Source organism: Chelmon rostratus, chromosome 3, assembly GCF_017976325.1.
Source record: "Chelmon rostratus isolate fCheRos1 chromosome 3, fCheRos1.pri, whole genome shotgun sequence".
Classification (NCBI taxonomy): Eukaryota; Metazoa; Chordata; class Actinopteri; order Chaetodontiformes; family Chaetodontidae; genus Chelmon; species Chelmon rostratus.
Window position 1 is genome coordinate 5,705,106 of NC_055660.1, and position 19,979 is coordinate 5,725,084.

General features: G+C 42.8%; 1 protein-coding gene across 2 annotated transcripts in view; it reads left to right on the plus strand.

Annotated features, from left to right (window-relative positions):
- Positions 1-18,299, plus strand: part of LOC121626933 (sorbin and SH3 domain-containing protein 2-like) — a 47,385-nt gene extending 29,086 nt beyond the window's left edge. Inside the window, exons 11-20 of one of the 2 annotated variants that reach the window (XM_041965690.1) lie at positions 4,036-4,085; positions 5,095-5,270; positions 8,598-8,677; positions 8,988-9,085; positions 9,456-9,570; positions 9,702-9,830; positions 10,026-10,220; positions 14,456-14,493; positions 14,704-14,810; positions 15,982-18,299. In XM_041965690.1, the coding sequence (XP_041821624.1) occupies positions 4,036-4,085; positions 5,095-5,270; positions 8,598-8,677; positions 8,988-9,085; positions 9,456-9,570; positions 9,702-9,830; positions 10,026-10,220; positions 14,456-14,493; positions 14,704-14,810; positions 15,982-16,043 (1,050 nt within the window). In that variant the 3' untranslated portion in view covers positions 16,044-18,299. The remainder of the gene's footprint in view (positions 1-4,035; positions 4,086-5,094; positions 5,271-8,597; positions 8,678-8,987; positions 9,086-9,455; positions 9,571-9,701; positions 9,831-10,025; positions 10,221-14,455; positions 14,494-14,703; positions 14,811-15,981) is intronic. The other variant, XM_041965696.1, reaches the window with a different exon arrangement.
- The last annotated feature ends 1,680 nt before the right edge of the window (positions 18,300-19,979 follow it).

A 19,979-nucleotide genomic window follows, 5' to 3' on the forward strand; every position in this document is an offset into this window, starting at 1 on the left:
TTTGATATGAGAATGTATCTGTCTGCAATACAAAGGAAGATCTAGGTGTTATAATCCATCATGTGACCTCAACAGAGATAAGCTTCTGCTTCCTTAAGGCAATTTGTCATGGCAGGCATGAAAAATAGTGGGGTATTTTAACATTGGATGGCAGCTGACCTTCCTCAGTATGAAAGATACATCTCAGTTCTGAACTCCAAATGAAATTTTTATGAATCTTTAGAAGTGCCTCCATTATGAGACATGATGGGTGCCGATGGGGATAACTTGCGCTACAAGGAGAGGATGTGGCAGATTTGTGTGGCGGCAAGACAATGCAGGTTTATTTTTATAGCACCTTCCAACAACAAGGCAATTCACAGGACTTTACATAAGACATAAAAAAGCTTTCAGACAGCATGTTAAAGAAATACAAGCCAATACAAAAAGTGAGCAATAGTAAAAATATGGTAATTGTGATATTTAGAAATATGAACTGTTGACATTTATCGCTCTGTCCTCACTTGATGTTTTACTTCTTCTCTAAATAATTCATAAAAGCACATAATAGTTCAAAAACATAGTAAATTAACTTTGATCATGTATTTCAGTTATAATTAAGAAAATCTTTGACACTGCGCATGAGCATCATTTGGAGTATGGCAGTGTGATACCATACTGCTCCCACCAATGTAGAAGTGAAACCTGGTATACACCCATGTGAATAACCCCTCATATGTTTTGCAGTTCTTCATCACGTGCCCTGTCCTCCTCTTATTAAATGTATTGAGTTCTGCTGCTGAGAATTAAGTATGCCATCCAGTGAGCCTGCACAAAGGTGTGGATAATGAGGCTGGGTGTTAGATATGTAATGCTTTAAGCAACATGCTGATTTTCATTATCTGTCGCTTGTGCTGTGGCTTAAAATGCAGCAGCTATAATGTGATTCTGTCATGGGATTCACGGTCCTGTTAATTTTTATGCATGTGAATTAAATGAATATCAGTTCAGAAGGGCCTAGGTGCTGAAATGGTCTGCCCTTGTGGTTCCCACTGGTGACAAGCTTTGGACTGTGCATATTAGGTTATTTAGCGTTGACAAGATTAATTACTGTTTTATAATATAGCACTATTACACGCTGTCTAACAAATAGCTTGGGTGCGCAAATGTTTTGGAATTAGTGTCAAACCAGTAAGTAGTGGAGTAAAATTTCTTTCAAGGATTTGTCAGTAATAAATGGGTATTTACATCACTGTTTCGTCTCCGTGAGCCAGACTACATCTTCATCCTGGTTCATCCTGTGGCCATGTCCCTGTGACACCTCTGCCCATTCCTAACCATGAGGTCCATGTCTCTCTTTGTGTGTGACTTCTATCCACACTTCCTTTCTTCTGTCTTTCTCCTGCCTCCTCTCTCTGTCACTGTCATGCTTTCCCAGACCTATGATGACATAGATTTAGAGAACGAGCCTTGGTATAAGTTCTTTTCCGAGCTGGAGTTTGGGCGGCCGGTAAGTCAGGGCCATAGATGCTTCCTCAACCACAACCCTGCCATAGGCATACACCCACTCTCTCCACCCCATCCATGTTTTTTTTAATGTCTCCACCAAGAGACTGGGTGGGGCTAGTTGTTTGGGCATGTGGTACTTGTTGGGTGCTGTGACCCCCCACCCTCCCCCCTCCCTTGTGACAGGCTGTGATGTCTCTGCGTTGCTGGGTTTTTTGGTCTGGTGGCTAGCAGGCACTGAAATGTTCAAACACAAACCTTTTGTGTTGAAATTTTTATTTCGGTTGGTTCATTGTTGCATCTTGTTCAAAAACAAGCAGGAAAATAGGTCAAAAGGCCGTGTGCTCCAGATGCTTTAGATGACCTGGTAGAACTGCACAGATCAGTCAAACAATCAATCAATCATAACAGTGAAAAATATTCAATATATGAGTTTCTTTATGTTAAATATTATCCTTTTGTTCTGCATAATAATCTGAGTCTGCGCAGTTTCTTCTTCTCTTGCACATGCTAACATGTGTATCAGTTAATCAACCTTTTATTTAGCCTGTTTATGAATTTGATCATTTATTCATCTCTGCCAGTATTTCATTTATCTTCACTCAGTGAAGATACCAATTAGAGGAATGCTCTGCAAATCTTCAAGCTAAATGCTTTAGTGCCCTCTGCTGGATCTAGGTGGTAATAACGTCTTCGTGGCTCAGGGCAGGGATTGCCTCTAGCCACAGATCTGGGATCAAATTACCCCAACCTGACTGATTTACAAAGTGTCACGAAGACATGCCTCTGACCATGCCAGCATGACATCAGGTGATGATTTGTTGGGCTTATTTGAAATGTTCAGGTGAAAATGTCACATGACTTCCCAGAATCATGTTGGGCTGTTTGTTGAGATTTCTACCTGCAATATTTTGAATGTTTCACATCACAGAATAAGCCCTTAGAGTGTAGAGGGTTTTCCTACATGCACTGACTGGTCCAGTTGGGACAGAATCTCACAGTAGGTTCAGTGTTTGAGTGTTTATTGAGGTGATACAAGAAGTCACAAGAACTTTTGACCGACTGAGTGAACAGTAGTTTATCTGCACTAGTAATCGAGCACTAAATCACAACATTTTGACAGTGCAATACGTTGCACTCTCAAATAAACATAACACTGCAGCTTGTGCTTCACTTGGCTTTCTGCTTTACAGCTTGTTCTCACACTCTGCATGTGTGTGTGGTACATGGGCACATTTCTGTTTATATGTGTGTGTGTGTGTGTGTGTGTGCTATAAAGGTTGATGTAGTAGGCCTAACTTATTGTAGTATTGACATTCTGTAGTTTAAATGAAAAACGTATTGTTAGATGACGTTAGCATGTGAATATGAATGAATGTTTTTATGTGCAGGTGTTGTGCGTGTGTTTGTCAGTAAAAGCGTGTTAGCGTGTATTGAGTGTGTGCACATGTGTGCATTGTACATGCAACGCACATGTGCAACGTTTGTGAACTAGTCCATCTCTGGTTATTCAGATTCTCTAACGGGTTTCACTCTCTCCACATGTTTCTTGTTTTTTTGGTTTCTCCCCATGATGTCACCACTGCTTCTCCTCCTTCACCTCATTTTCACCTTCTTCCTATTCCTCCTCATCTCCTCCTCCTCCTCCTGCTCACTGCTGCTGCTTGTGGCTCAAGCCTCCTAAAAAACGGCTGGATTATAATCCAGACATCTCCGCTCGCCAGCGCATTGAGGTAATCTCACATTCATGAGTGTTCAAGTATTGTTGTTAATCTCACAATTTCTAACCAATCATAGGGATCAAAATCTATATTGTTAGGAAAAGTGTAAGATATTATTGCTTAAAATGAGTGTAGTAGTGAAGCAGTATGGCACCAATTGTGATCTCATGTCATATCAGTTGTCCACCACAAGATTAGTATGATGCTGCTTTGTGAAAACTGGTGAATTTATAGTTTTGAAATGCTATTTTCTTGGCATTGAATGAAAGTCTGTTGGTTGTTCGGTATACACCGGATATTTTATTTTACTGTCTCCTAACATCTTTCTCCTCGGAAAGTTATTATCAAGATCTAGATTTTTTTGTTTTGAACTCAAAATATAATTCACTGTAAATCTTTTCTCTGTTTCCAACATTATGATGTGATTGCATTTGATGATTAGCCTTTCCTCAGACAGACTTCTGCTGTTAACGTGTGTCAACGGTTCTTACCACTAAGATCCAATCCAGTCGATCCATGCCAGGTTTTGCAGGCCAACTTTTGCCCCTTGAGCTTAGCTCATAAAATCCTTTGCTGTATCACCTTTGCCATCATCCTCCAGAGCAGCCCAGGAGAGAGCGGAAATTTTTCAGCAACGCTTACACCGGTAGGCCTCTTCTCGGTCAGGTGTGCCATGTGGAACCAGCATCCATCGCACCTTAAGCCGGGGGAGCGTTTTGAGTGTGGCACAGCAACAACCGCATGCAGGCTGTGCATTGTGAGCTGCTCTGCCTCGAGTCTTTGTTCTTGCGGAGCTCACTTTTCTCTTTTGTTGTCTGCCCTATTTCAGACATCCCTCCACATCGCTCCTGCTGACAAGGCTCCGGAGAGACCTGCGAGGTAACCTCTGTTTCTTTTATTTTCCTCTGCATCACCTCCTTCTCTCTCCCCCATCCTCCCAACAGCAATGGCTCTTGTTGTGATTCATCACAGAATCAAAACTGCTCTGTCTTGCCTCGAGTCCGGTGCAAATAGCCTCTGTGCCTGCTGTTAAGGATGATTTGCAAGGATTATTGTTGGTCTTTATTTGGTTTTGTCACTGAAGGCAGGGTGCTTTGCATCTCCCTCCCACTAACTGAGCCAGAATAAATTAACCCAGCAAACCTATTGATTCTGTCCTTCACCTCCCATCGCTCCCTCAACCCCCTCCTCTTCCTCCCCTTGTCCCTTTCACCAATGGCCTGCTTATTCAGTCGCATTTTCCTCAGTGAACAGAAAGGGCAGAAATGGGATGTGATGAATAGGCCATGTAATTCGTGTAAGTGACATTGAGTGGGCTCGTTCTGAATAGAAAACTCATGGGTTTTTTAGACATCTTGAATAAGAGAAGTAACTCTGTTGTCTCATCTTTTTGGACACATGGACAATAACCTAATTCTTGGTAGGACGAGCTTGCATATACTTAAAAATGCATCAATAATGCCAAGGATTCATCATTCTCTCAGTTCATAAATGACAACGAAACAGAAATCTTCAATGTAAGTATAACATGAAAATCCCCAAAATTGGAACAAAAAACGTTTTTTGCCCATCAGTCACAAAATGTTTATAGTTCATATGTCTCCTTAACTGAAGTGGTTTGGAAAAGAGTGAAAATGTTTTATACTCTTGACACAGTTCATGGAGGTAATTATAGATGTGAAACACTATTCACTTCGCTTTATTATATTTTGGTCTATACTGAGTTTATAACTACCGATGATACAGGAAATATAGTGAATAAAATGTACTCAGAAGACATTTTTAGTAGTCAAATTCCGGTTTGGCTCTGTGAACTACTTTTATCTGTGGTGAATCTAGTGTTCTGCTGTTCTGGAAGCATTTGTGATTGAGTCTGACTGGATTGCAGTGCTGCCAGCGACTACAGGAAGAGAAGGAAGTCTGAGCCGTCAAGTTCCCAAGTGAATGCTCAGTCTCAGAGCAGAGCTGCCACTTCCCCCAAACCAGTGGATGCCTACAGACCCAGCAGCAGCCTGAAGAAACCTGTGATTCGTTCCTCACCATCCTCACCCTCCAGGGCCAAAGGTACACACACACACACAAACATCTCCTTTTCATTTTTTATTTTTTTTATTTTTTTTATTTTTTTGCACTTCAGTTTTCCCTTCTTTTCCCTGGACTTGTTCATTTTCTGTTTACTGTACTTACCACATGACCAGAAAATCAAAGAAGTTTTTTTTGTGTCATTTTTTGTGTTATTCTCAATATAATGTCTGTCTGGTTTGGTCATAAGTTTCCTCGATTGTTATTGCTGGAAGTCTGAAGAAAAGGCATCAAATCATCTTTTTTTCCACCCTCTTTTTTCTACTAATTCTTCTTCCTCTCCCCAGTTCTTCCACTTTTTTGCTGGGTATTGCTGCTTAACATGCTTTCCTCCTTCTTTTCTTTCACCACGCTGCTCTGTATTGGACATCTGAAAGGTGGGGACGCATGCAACATGTATTCAAACAGTCTGACCTCCCCAGGTCCTTACCAGGGCCCTTATCTGCCCGCTGTCCCCTCTGACTCTGTCCATTGTCATGAGGATGCCAGCCAGGAAGGCAGCTCCTCCTCAAAGCAGTCTGTCTGTTGTAAGAACAGTTGGCAGACAAAGCACCAGGATCCTGAGACATGGAGCAGTGCGGAGGAGGTACCGCCCTCCGCTGGCAAGCTCAAGTCACGCAGCTGTGATGACTTACTCAATGATGGGCATTCTGGCTCAGGCGGGCACAACGCCACTCGCTCAGAAAGTGCTGGGTCACTGGTTTGTGATGGGAATCCCTCAGGGAGTGGATCCACCTCCTCTCGCTCACTGCCTCGCCTCCACCGGCGACGGGCACATGATTCACCGGGCTTTCTCCAGCTCTATCGTAAAATGCACCAGATTGACCGAGCTCAGCTCATCCCATCCGAAGTCATCCGCTCAGTCCGTGCTCGCATCCTGGAGCTAGAGCGCCAGCCTCACCTGCATCGGCATCGCCTGTCTCCTTGGACACCCTCTTGGGGCATGGAGGTGCCACGCGATATGGTGCCAAACCGCATTTCTGAATATGAGCGCCTTATCAAGAAGTCCAAATCCATGCCCAACCTGGGTGATAGTGAGATGCCTTCAGGCGCTACCACGCCAGGTGGCTCGTCATCTCGAGCCAGCAGTGGTGGTGGTGGCACACCCAGTTTTCCAAAACGCCGTTTTTCCATAGAATCTTTACTCGAGGAAGATAACAACGGTAACAGTGAAACAGTACCTCATACCATAGTTCACTTGCATCGACCTCGTAGCCCACCTGAGGGCCAACCCCGGGTTGGGCCGGAGCCCAGCCGTGGGCGGTCCTTTCCTGCTCCTCCTGTTCCCCAAGGCCCTCAAGCCACCCCAGACTACTCCGACAGTGAGCAAGATGCTGTTGCATCAGACCTCAGTGACTTCATCCAGGTGGAGGGTTCCTCATTTTGCAGTGAGAGTGACTTTGACCATTGCTCACTAACCTCCTCTGAGAGCTTGTACGGCTCCTCAACCATCCATCACCATCACCACCTCCGTCATCACCACCATCATCACCACCACCACCCTGGTCACCAAAGTCTAGGCCAGAGCCAGGGCTACCAACACCGCCACCTCATCAGCACCTGCAAAGGTCGCTGCCCAGCCTCCTATACCCGTTTTACAACCATGCTTCGCCACGAGAGAGAACGAGCACGCCAGCAGCACCAGAGACCTTCACAGCAGAGCCGCAGCAGCCATTCCCAAATACAGAGCTCGCAGTCCCAGCAAGCGATGTCCAAACTGGCCTTCCTGGTCAGCCCAGTGCCTTTCCGCAGGAAAAAGGGCTCACCACCTACCTCGAGAAGAAGCAGTGGTGGCGGAGATCGAGGTAGCAGACCCAAGTCCAAACAGGCCATTTATGAAGCACTAGATGCAGCCTTGAGAGACATATATGAGCACATTCAAGCAGAGAGAGGCCACAGAGGAACTAGGCCACCAGATGATAGCATCCTGAGGAGGATACTGGCCGAACTGCTCCCAAATGTGCCTGAACGGAGCTCCTCATTGCGGGGGAGGAGGGGGTGTTGGCACGGGGGTCATTCCTCTGCATCTTTGTACCCAGATGGGAGCCCCACTGGGTATGCCTCGTATAGAGGGGATCCTTCCACACCGCGGCTACAGTCACCACGGCTACAGTCACCAATCAGTGCCTGTTACGGACGCCACTCGGACACCTCAAATAATAATGAATATGGAGAGGAGCAGGGCAATGGGAATGGTCTCTGTTATTCAGGTGGAGATAATACACACATCACACCTCAAATATGCGCATGTGCACTTTGTCATGTAGCCAGTCATACCTACATGTAGTTTCTTTCTACATAAACATACACACATACATGCATACGTACTCCAAATATGCATCTACATACATTTACCTCAATGTCTCTTTCACTACTTCCTGGGCTTGTTGTCATTCCCCTCATTATTGTTCTTTAAATATATATTTAAATGATATTAAGTAAGAGCTATTTACAGTAAATTCTCAAGTACAACATGGTATTTGAAAAAACACCATTCTTTTGTTCTGTGTAAAGCCAATGTAAGTGAAACTAAGCACTTCTGCTTTTACATTAAAGGTCTGCCAGTTAAATGGGAGGATTATGCCCTTTGAGCTGCTGGAAAGCTTTTAATTTGAAACTTTGCTGAAAATTGCTGAATTTGACAGCTTAATGCTGAACAAAAACAATGACAACGTAGGGAAATTGTCTGGAAAATAAAATAGTGAGAGGGGACAATATGTCTCAACAGGAGCCTTTCACAGAACAAGGAGGCTTCTTAGAGTACTAAAATGTGACATGCTTAAAAAAAAAGGTTTCCCAAATGTGTTCGATTTCTCTGCAACTGCTATTTGAGAATTTACAGTATATTACATGTGGAGTTGGAGTAAATAAATGTGATTATTCCTATGTTGTCGTTAATTTGTTGTTTTGGTTGTATTGTTTGTCTGTTTTGCTGACTGATTTATCATGTTATCCCACTGTCATTCTTTCCCTCAAGCCATTTGCTTGTATGTTTATGTTTGTAAATGGTTTTATCATATTTTTGCCCTGTATTCCCCTTGCTTGATTTTGTGTTTCAGCTATTTTGTAGGACTGCATGTGTCATGTTATAGGAACACATTCACCTTGTTTTTCCTGTGAAATGACAATAAAACACCTATTTTTGACTCCGAGCTTTCATTCCCGCATTTACCTTTTGGAATGACATCATCACTGTACCATTCAGTATTTTCCCAAAGCACATTATTGTATTGTGAGCATGCATGTGAAGTGATAGTGGTTACTACGGTAACTCCCATGACCTTTCTCGTATGTCTCTGCTGATCACAGACCAGGATGTGTCCAGGTGTTATTCCACCATGGATGGACGCCACACTCCCCAGAGTAGAAGACCTACTCCTGACAGAGAGGTACAACAGACTGGTCACTGGTTCTTGTCAACACCAGCTTGCACTTCAGCAGTACCACAAAATAGTTCATCTTTTTTTTTTTCTTTAAGATGATTCAGAATTATTATATCAAAGTTTTCATCTTACAACCAAAATACACCTAAGTGTGACGATTGGTTGGCACTATAAAAATATTACAGGGTAATGTTTTTGTCGTTATCTTAACAATACAACAGCAAAGTTATGTTTTCTCACAAAAACTAAAAAACTATATTTTATGTTTTGCCTGGTAATGCTTGCCGGCTTTCTTTTTCTCACTCTCATCTCCCAGGTCTCCCATAAACAGATGACACAACTTATTCTGTTCTCTCTCCTCCATCAGAAACAGCCTGCGAGAGCCATTTATGATTTTAAGGCACAAACAGCTAAGTGAGTACAGGAAATGCACAGTGCACGCTGAAGGAAGCCAAGCTTTAAAGCATGAATGTCTAACTGCATTTCCACTCATTATATTCAATGTTATGGTTTCAGATTCTTAAGCAATTTTGCATTGTTTCTTTTGCCTTCTCAGATACTATTACTTTATTGTCACATCTTACCATAACACCTGGATGGCTTTAACTCATTTATTTTATGCAGTCTTTAAATATGCGAATGAATAATTTCATCTTGCTTCATTGGCTGAAGTTCTGTAGCTGTTTACTGCTACTGTTGAAATGTGCTGAGCTCTATGAAGTGGTTGGTTCTTGTCTTCTTCACACCTGTATGCCGGCACTTTGATGACATGAATGTGTTGCAGGGAGCTGACTTTTAAGAAGGGTGATGCAGTGAACATCATCCGGCAGATAGACAACAACTGGTATGAAGGAGAGCACCGTGGGCGGATTGGGATATTCCCCATGTCATATGTAGAGGTAAGCGTGCGGCTGATAAACTGTACCTGACTACTGTAGTTGTGCATCATTTTCTCTCCTGTATGTAATTTGTCTTGCTGGTTTCTCTTCCTCGTCAACGCACACATTTACACTAATGCACACACAAACAGAAGATGCCGTCCTCAGAGAAGCAGCAGCCGATTCGTCCTCCTCCGCCAGCACATGTCAGAGAGATCGGAGAGGCGGTAGCTCGCTACAACTTCAATGCTGACACTAATGTGGAGCTGTCTCTCAGAAAGGTACTTTATTGTTGGTGTGTAACCCCAGAGCTAAAACAATCTTACAGGTTTATAATGGTTTCTAATTGTAGGGTGAAACCTTGCACTTCTTGAGGAACTACATGGTTTTGAGAATCAGTTGGACTGTGAAGTCACTGTATAAACTCAAAAGTTAAACATCATGTGTATATTTGGGTTGTGTTTGCTTGTGTCCAGGGTGAGAGAGTGATTGTGATAAGGCAGGTGGACCAGAACTGGTATGAGGGGAAGATCCCAGACACAACCAAACAGGGCATCTTTCCAGTGTCATACGTTGACATCGTCAAGCGCTCCCCGTCCAAGAGCTCCGCCCACCACATAGACCCACATGGTTACCCTGCCAACAGGACTCCAAGCTCTACACCCATCAAGGTAGGGGAATCATTACACACACATTGTGTCAGTAGAATATAATAGACCAACACAAGAGAGTTACAAATGTATAACAACTGTTCCCATCTGAAATGTAAAATATAAGCAATTTTAAAGGTATCCTCTGCAGGATTTTCCTGAAAACAATCTATAGACTTGTACAAAAGTAATTAGCCCCTTCTTCACTTATGACCCTCTAGAAGTGTGTGGCGGTGTATTTATCTGTATTTATTTTGCCCTCTGCCCGTATTTTGTTATTTTCCTCTTACTTCACTGTGTTTGGGACGTTTCTGGGATGCAGCCTTTGGGCAGTGGGTGTTGGTAAGCAGGACACATCCAAGAGGTGGCTACAAAAATGGTGGACACAGCACAGACAAATATAGCAAGGCAAACGACGAGCAGATAAAGCTCGTTCCAAAACGAGAGTGAATGTCGGGGTGGCTTTCACCCACTGGTGAGCAGTGAAGGTGAGGATTGGGATAAAGAGCAATGCAGAGTTGGCCTGTTTTCTCTTTGACAGCTAGATGCCAACAGTTAGCTTAGGTAGCTTGCTAAGTATCGGCTGTTTCATTACAGCAAATGTAACTTGTAACAACTCTGATGGTGTTGAGCCTGTGAGGGGGGGCCAAGTTTCAGTGGTGTGTTTACAAACAGTGACCAACAATTCCTGCATAGCATACCTTTAAATTTAAAACGATAAAGCAAAGCTGCTTTCAAAAATGTAACACGTTGTAATGTGTGAATATATTTAAATAGGTAAGTAAATACATCATCTGCATATTATGGAGTAAAAACAGCTTTTAAAGCTCCATTTAGCCCTAAATGACATGTAGCACACACAAAACACACACAGTAATCTTCTTCAGTTTTATAAATTCCGCTGTTCCCTCTGTTTCACTTTACTTTCATGGAGCCTTTCTACCATCCACCCCCATCCTCCACTCCTCGTGATCTACCCTCCCCACTCCCCCCATTGAGAAGGCTTGACCTGCAAGCTATCACCAGCGAGTGGCTGTCCCTCACATTGGACCCATCAGCATCCACTCCAGCTCACTCCGTCACCACCACCCCTCTACCGCCCACACCACCCCCTCTCCCCACTGACCTCGCACCTTTCCTGAAGGCTGAGGAGCCTAAGGCACCCTCACCTGTGCCGGCACAGAGAGGCTTCACCCTGCCGCCCCAGACGTTTTCCAGAACTCCCCCTTTTAAAGAAGGGCGACTCAGTTTAGGTCACACCCCAGCCGCCTTGCCTTTCTCACAACCGCATCCCCCTCCTCCTCCTCCTGTTCCTCATTACTCATTTATCTCTGCGCTGCCAGACTCTTCACTGCAACACAATAGTGGCAAGGGAATAGCCCAAACATTACACATTTCTAAGCCAGAGATCTTGTACTGCACAGTGCCAGAGCCAATAAAATCACCCACACAAGTTCCTCTGCAGCACAAGTTAAATGTGCAAGTGAAGAAAAGCAGCAGAATCCCTGATATTGAGCTACAAGTAAAAGACCCTTATGATGAGCTGCTGTCCCTGATTCTGGATGATTGTACCAGTACAGACGATGCTCATGTTTCAAGAGTGTCTTTGGTAGATTCCCCAAAAGCTACGCCAACCAGTAAATCCCAGAACAGGTTTAAGATAAAATCAGAAGAATCTCATCAGCCAGCAGTGAAACCTCCAGACATCACACCTGCCAGCGACTCGGCTGGCAGCGTTTGGTTAGAGGCGCAGTTTCGGAAGCCTGTGACAATGCAGCCACTTTCCATCACGTGGGGAGGGCAGTCAAAAACTGAGCAGCAAAATGAGCAACCCGTCGAGTGTCAGAGACCACCATCGGCGAAAGGAAGGGGATATACTGAGTTGTTCATCGAGGAAGAGGAAGAAACTAGAGAGGACAAAGAGGAGGACATGAAAGGTTTTAATGAGAGACTCAGTCCACAGGTAGAGCATGGTGTGAGCTGCATCTGTTGAGTTCAGAAACACAGCAGGGCCCACGAAGGGAAATGGAGGAAAATATTTTAAATCTATAAAAACAGCTCAACACAAAGATCAATGCACCTGTGACACTCAGCACTTTGCTAAGCCCAATTGTACATTTACAGTGAAGCCATATGTTACATAACTAAAAAGCTAAATGATCCAGAGAGACTGAAGAGTGCGTCTTAGTTCACCTGTTGTTTTATAACCTCATCCACAGCTGTGAATGTGACCCCGTTTTGAGTGAAACAGAAGGGATTGTGGTTAAAGGTGTGCAGATGAGATTAAATTTAAAACAAATTAAACATATAAGTACTGCTATTTGCTATTTTAACCATTACACCCACTAGCTGAAAGCATCAGTTACTAGTTAGGGTGAAGAAATGATAAAAAAAATGAACTTAGCGTAATTTATAATTGGAGATTAATGGACATTTTAAATGTCAGTGGCTGTGTTTGAGATCGCTCCCTGCTCCCTGTATAACAGCAGTAAATTGAGATTTCAGACAATCATAAATCTCCTGTACATGTGAGGAGGAGTTTTTGATTCACGACAGCATGCGTTGTTTATTTTTGAAGGATTTATGCCAGAAGTCTTGCTGCTGGTTTTTTGACAGGTTTTTCTTCGAATAAAACACAAAAGTAGATCTTTATTTAAGTAAAATATTTTCCTCCATGTTCCTTCTGGAGCTCAGTGAAAACAGCCGTCAGAATTTAATTAAAAGATTTTCCTTAATTTCTTCAGCTTCATAATCGATGTGTGTGTCATTACCTCCATAGGCTGATGTCTCTCCCTTCACTCCGACACAGCTTCCTCACCCCGGCCTCCCCCTCACCCTCCATACCACCACCCTCCATCTGACCTCCTTACCTCCTCCTCCTTCTTCCTCCTCTCCTCTCACTCCTTCCTCGTCGTCTTTCTCACGGTCACAACAACAGGATCGTATCGCCATCCCTCCCTCTCCCCCTCTCTCCCCTCGGCCCCCGTCCCTTCCTCACCTCATGACATCACCGCTACCTGCAGTCTCTCCCTCTCCGCCTGTCTCACCCTCTCCCCTCCACTCCTCTCACGTCTCTCACCCCTCAGCAAACGCTTCCTCACAGCGCTCTGTCTCGGCCTCTCCCTGTCCGGTCACATCCTGCCCCAGATCAGAATCGCCTATCCCCCTTCCCGCCCTGTCTTCCCCTAAACCTGCCTCTCCTCCCCTCACCACTCCGCGCTCTCCCCCCACTGTACCCCATCCAGGACGTAGGTCTCCCAAGGTGAAGGTAAAGCTGTACTGTGAAGATGATGCCGTTGATTTAGGTCATGTTTGTGGTGCAAAGGCTTGTGACAAGAACTCGTCTGATGACGTCCGTCTCTAACTTTCGTGTTGTTGACATTAGTGGCGCTGAGTCTGTGGTTAAAATAATTAATTAACTAATCAACTGATAGAAAGTTTTTGAATCTGATTAATGCATTTATGATACTTAAGCAGAAAAAATGCAATTTGATGCTACAATTTGAAGAGGAGGTCTGGTTGTGATTTCCAAATTTTTTTAACTGACTAAACAATTAATCAGAACGCGTCAACAGATTAAAAGACTTGTTTGTTCACTAACATGCATTATGATAAGTGCCGTGTTGATTTACGGAAAGCAGAGGACATTGTTGAGTTTGTGTGTTCTCATGTTGGCTGTACTGCGTTTCTTTGAGGGGGGTGTTGCTTGGCGTCGGCATGTTGATGGAAGACGTTTGCAGCATGTTATTAGCCTTGGTGCTCGTGTGTTCAGCTCATAGCGATGGCTGCTGACTCGGTTGCTGTTGAAGTTTATCGGTGTGTTGCTTCTGGTCTCTCTGCCTGTTGAACAGGATCCTGTTGTTGGTGGTAAACCTCCTCGTAGCCCCATCTTGTCCCGGAGGTCCTATCTGTCCCCCATTAGAGGTCGAAGGGTAGGGGGGCACGTCTTCACTCAACCATGCTCTGACTGTACTCTTGTCTCTGTGCAGGAAGGAAATGACTGTTCATTCATAACCATTCCTGACTGATCACCACATATTCTATAGCATTCATAGTAAAGTTTGCTGTTTTTAAATGAATCAAGGAGTGTCTCTTTGGTTTATCTTTTTATGTTGGGGTTCAAAGAAATGGTCATACCTCTGGTTATGAAATTATACCTTGAACATTAGACAAGTCTTTGCATTCAGCCTTCTCAAATCCCAAAGGAAAGCCTCATGATGCCACGTTTTGACTTTCTGTCTCTGTCTTTCCCACAGCGATTAGTACAGGATGCACTCCAAGGAGGAGGAGACCCGTAAGTGATACACATTTGTTGTTATTCCACTGATTTATCTAGCTAGCTCCTCCACAGTGGAGCCAGTAGTAATGTTCTGTTTGCTTTCAGCCATGTTTGTTTGATGTCACTGACGCACCTCATACGCATGCATACAGTATATTACATGTAACAGAATAAGATTACTGCAGCATATCACAGGTGTCAGTTCACCATCAGCTCTTCTAACAGGTACCAGGCCGTGTACAACTACCTGCCTCGTAACGAGGACGAGCTGGAGCTGAAGGAGGGCGACATTGTGGATGTGATGGAGAAGTGTGACGATGGCTGGTTTGTTGGTAAGAGGAGTCAATACAAGGTTATTCCTGCCTGTTGGAAAGATAATGTCGTTGATGTATCTCTTAAAACATTATTCTCACTGTTTTACTGTTAATAAATGTGATGGACATAAACAGTGTTCAGCAGGCAAATAAATAATCTGTGTTCAGTAGCAAGACTTCCATCCAAATGTAGCGCGTTTAACCTAATTTCTACACAACCAGCAAAGGAAAATACAAATTAATTTGTGTGATGTTTTGGTCTGTCAGCGTTTTTCACCTCCTCCATGGTCACATGCTTCATGTACGTCGGGATTCATTCGCCAAGTGTGTTTCCAGTGCACTTTGTCACACGTTGCTTTTATCGATACACCAACATTTCTAAGTGCAAACACTTTTTGTGTTCATTCTTTGCATTTTCAATCAAGTTTTTTAAATGCACAAATTGAACATTTGCATAAACACACGAGGATGGTCGGCCTTATTGTCGAAGCACGTTGACACATTTGAGTAGTTTGTAGCTCTCAGTTTACTTACACACAGTGATTAGAATGAATGTACAGTAGCATGCTACAGACATGCAGCTAAACAAAGTGGTACAATGTACTTAAACACTGTACTTATTTTTAAGGTACTTTATGGAAGTATTTCCATTGAATGCCTCATTTACACAGTCCAGTTTATTAGCTTTGCTAAAACTAAGGCAGTCTAATGCAGCAGTCCTACAATAAATATACCTTGATAAAGGTTTGTTACCCTCATTAATATAATTGGAGTGGACAAAATAATAGAAACCCCACTGTATAATGCAGTAGAATAGAGGATCTGAATACTTCTTCCTCTATATCTATATATACCTATTATACAGGCAAGTAAGTGTGATACTAGATTCATGTATCCAACAGATAGGTCAAATAGATGCTGCAACTGTCTATGCAGCCACTAGATGGCACTGTGATCCTAGAACATATGTGTAACCTCACTGTCTGATGGCCCAGAGAATCTGTTTGCTGTGTTAATCTTTACATTCTTTAACGACGCACTTCATCCTCTTAAGGATGTTTTCATGTGTTTCAGTTTGATCTCCAGGTTTGGCTGATTTCCAGACTGCAGCGAGCTGGACTAATTAGTGAAAGCTGCTGCCAAGTTACAGGCACTAACGACTTCATTTTACTGCTCTTTGTTTTTGAAGGGACCTCTCGGAGGAGCAAGTTGTTTGGAACCTTCCCAGGAAACTACGTGAAGCAGCTATAATGATGATTCCAGACCCCCCGCCCCCCGCCACCAGCCCTGGCCCCGCCCCTTTCTGTGACACATTCATCGCCCTCAGCACAGCACCCGCAGGACACCCCCTCCCAACACAAGACCTGTCGCACATATATGTGTTTGCGCGTGTGTGTGTGTGTGTGGCTCGTCAGCTTCACACAGACGGAACATTTAGCTCTAACTAGCCATCTTTAATGGAAGACTTCTATGAGATAATGTCGTTTTTTTAATCTTATCTTTTTATCCTTATTTTTCTATCACGGAGAACCCAAACTCTGTTCTCCAGTCAGTGACCTTTAACGTTTGACAGTGATGGAAGGATATCAAAGGAACTCTGCAAACACTCAGTGATAGAAAACAGAGCACCGCAGTGATGCTTCTCTCTCTGTTAAAGGGCAGTAAGATCACCTTTTTTATTTTTCTGCAGTATCTCACATTTAAAAACACTTGTTACATTTCATTTCAGTGTTCAATTACAAATATCCCCAAAGACATGCGGTGCAGAGCGTGTTGTAAAGCCAGTATTCTGTCAGCGTGTCTGTTATAGACGAACTGTGTTGAAGGGATTGCAGCCATGCAGCTGACGTTTCAGGGAAAAGGATGTTACTTCCCACAGTTACGTGTGGAAACGCCAGTGCATGTGTCAATGTTAGGTGTTAATCAAGGTATTGATTGGTTGGCAAGAATTTGGGGATGTATCTGTCCAGAAACACATCATTAAGCAGTTACGATGATCAAATGATCAAGTGGCAAAAGTGTCATTGACTCTGTTGTACTTCTGTCTAATCCTGATATGTTAGATTTAAAGTATAAGATTAGAAAACACAAAAATACTTTCAGCTTGTTGGTTCTTCATCTTCACACTAGGATTGATGCACTTTAACGAAACTTTAACACAATTTTGTGTTTGTTTTATCTCAAATTTCACTCCAGATTTTTCACACTAGAGGTTAATGTGACTGTGGGGCTTCGGGGTATATTGGTCATGTTTGAGAAGTGTATGCAAAAAGGTTGCCAACCTTTAGGTATTATATTTATTAGAAGACAAGTGCTGGTCAGACTGTGTTATAAGACAATTTTACAAAGGATGGAAACACCACAATGCTTTTTTTAAACATCTTTCAGCAGCAGCAAACCCACATTTAAAGGATTGTTATTTTATTGTCAGGTGAAGCATCATCGTCCAGGTAGCTGCTGAGCGACAGTTAACACAATAGTTCACAGGCTATAATCATGTCCTGACGTTTTATGTTGAATTATTTAAGTCAGATGCAGGATGAGATGACGTTTAATCAAAAACTTCAGTCATGTAACTGCAGTTTTTTTCCACTAGACCTTGGTGGCATCTTTTAACCCTGTTGTCAGTGAGTGGGTCACTGTTTCACGTAGTTATATACTGTTAGGAATTATCGCTCCATCTTGTCAGTGAATGTGATTTATATTTTTTTTTTTCTCGTTTTACGTGTTTCACATAGGATGGACACTGACGACAAAAAACAATTGTTGAAGCACCTTAACATATATTTTGTTTTATCATTCACGCATCATGTCACCCCCTGTCATCCACTATTTCAGCTGGTGTGAGAACACTGTGTGTGTGTGTGTGTGTGTGTGTGTGTGTGTGTCTGTGGTGTTTTTGTAAGCCTTTTGTATGAGAGCTGTAAAATGGCCAACATCCACTTGCTTTATAAAGTCAGCTTTTTCTCACCCACCATCACATTTGGTTTCCTCTCCTTCTTTCTTCACGTTCTTCATCGGTGGTGCTAATTTCCACTTTTTCAAACTTATTATCGTAGCCAGGCATGTAGGCCTTTTTCCTCCAGTTATTTGTTGTTTTAAGAGCCAGTGACGTATTTAAACTGAAGTTACTGTACGTAGAGTGAGTAGAGTTGGTGATTGCTGCCTTACATCCAACTCACTAATTTAATAGCCATGTATATGTGAACCTCTTCTGTGATGCAAAAAATTAATTTATGCATATATAGTTTAGAAAACGTCAGGAAAGTGTCTGGAAGTGTGCACAGAACATGATCACAAACTGGTCTGCCTTTGATACAACATTAGGAACAGATTTGGACTGAAGACATGAATTTGAATCCTGATATGTTTATACATGTAATGAAACTGTAAATCTTATATGTTATTCATGTTAATATCAAATTCAATGCACACTCTTGGGCCTAAGTATTTCTACAATACCTTAGAATTTGTTGGATGATTTTATGGGGCTGTATTGCTAATAAAATCCAGCTGGTAGATGAAATATTCCCAATTATTTTTTCCTTTCAGCCTGACAGAAAGAACTTTGTTGGTGACGGGAAAGAAAACCTCAAGCCATGATGTCTTATTTCACACAGTTCCACATATTGACAGTTGGTGGCAGTAATGTGCATTGAAAAGCAAATTGCATTTAAAGAGCTGAATTTTAAAAACATACAGAAAAAGGTTTTGCCAATGTGTGTAAAGCATAATGCTTTTGGTGAGTGATGTTGAATATAAACAGAACCATGTAGTTACATTGATTTTTGTCTTTAAAAAGTTGGTCAAACTTAAAAAGCAACCTGACAGCAGCTCTTATTGCTTATTATTGTTACACAGGATAAGACTGGTGACGTTTCAATCTTATTACTGTCCACAAAACACAAGAAAAGACCAAAAACAACATCCGTTCATCAGTCCTTTCAGTAGCCTGCTTCATGCATCCCCTACTCTGCCAGTTTTTTTTTTTATTTTATGCAAAATAAACGAAATGAAACAAAACCACCAGACCCCTGGACTGAGAGGCCTGCTCGGACCGTCGTCACACAGGCCACCAATATGTGGGTTTGTTTTTTTTTTTTTTGCAAGGTTTAAAAGTGTTGAATTTGTGGACACTGCAGTTTTTAATGAAATAAGAGTAAAGAATGTATTTGTTGGGACTATTTTCAGCTGTGGATGAATACAGTAGGTGCAGAAGGTGCATGCAGGAGGGTCCAAAAAGACTAAGGTCCCATGTTCAGAAGGAAAATGTCACCCAGTGAAACTGATGTGTTGATAGTAGTGTTGGATGTCCATGGCAGAGAGAGCTACATGAAAGGTTTTGGCAACACAGACAATACTTGTTTATGGGATCTTGAGCTCAACTTAACCTTGAGGCTAAAATCAGTCATAATTATTCATGATGCTTGCAGGTAGAAAACACCAGAACAGACCGTACAGGACACCTGGAAGCAATTTCAAGAAGCTGTACCAATGGTCTCACCACTCCTTCAGTTCATATGTGTGATATTAAAGCTACATGATTCAGGTTTAATGTGCGTTTCTCTTCCACAGGTTTGGCGAGTAAAGCAGACACAAGGGGACAGTGTATCAGTCACTGTGTGTGCTCATAGGCTTTGGTGCAGGTGTGAATGAGTGACAGAGAGAACGAGTGAATGACTAAGGAAACTGAACGCAGGCGGACTGTTACATAGAGAGAGAGAGAGCAAGATTACTTCACCATCAACTTCCCTTATTTGTCAGGGAGTTACATCGTCGTGGTAACTGCAGAAACAAACCATGAATCTGGAGGAAGATTTTCAACATTCAGCACAGATGATGGATTTGAGGTGTAATTCTTAATTCCACAACAGTTTTAACTGGTGCTCAATTACAGTCTGTATAATTTTGGATATAATGCAATGATGAGGGGTTTGTAGAAAGAAAAATAAGGTTTTTCTAGGCCCAGCTTAGTCTAACGGACAAAACAGACCCAGTTTGTGGCATAAACAGAGAAAAAGAGAGATGATGTGTTGAGCTGGATTGTTAACAAGCTTGGGGGTGAGAGTCCTGGGTCCCATCCAGATCAATAGGGGCTGGAATGCGCCTGTGGGACCTCCAGGGCCTCAGAGTGGAGCTGCGCCTCCAGACCAAATAAGGACAGGAGCAGCAAGACCCGTCAACCAG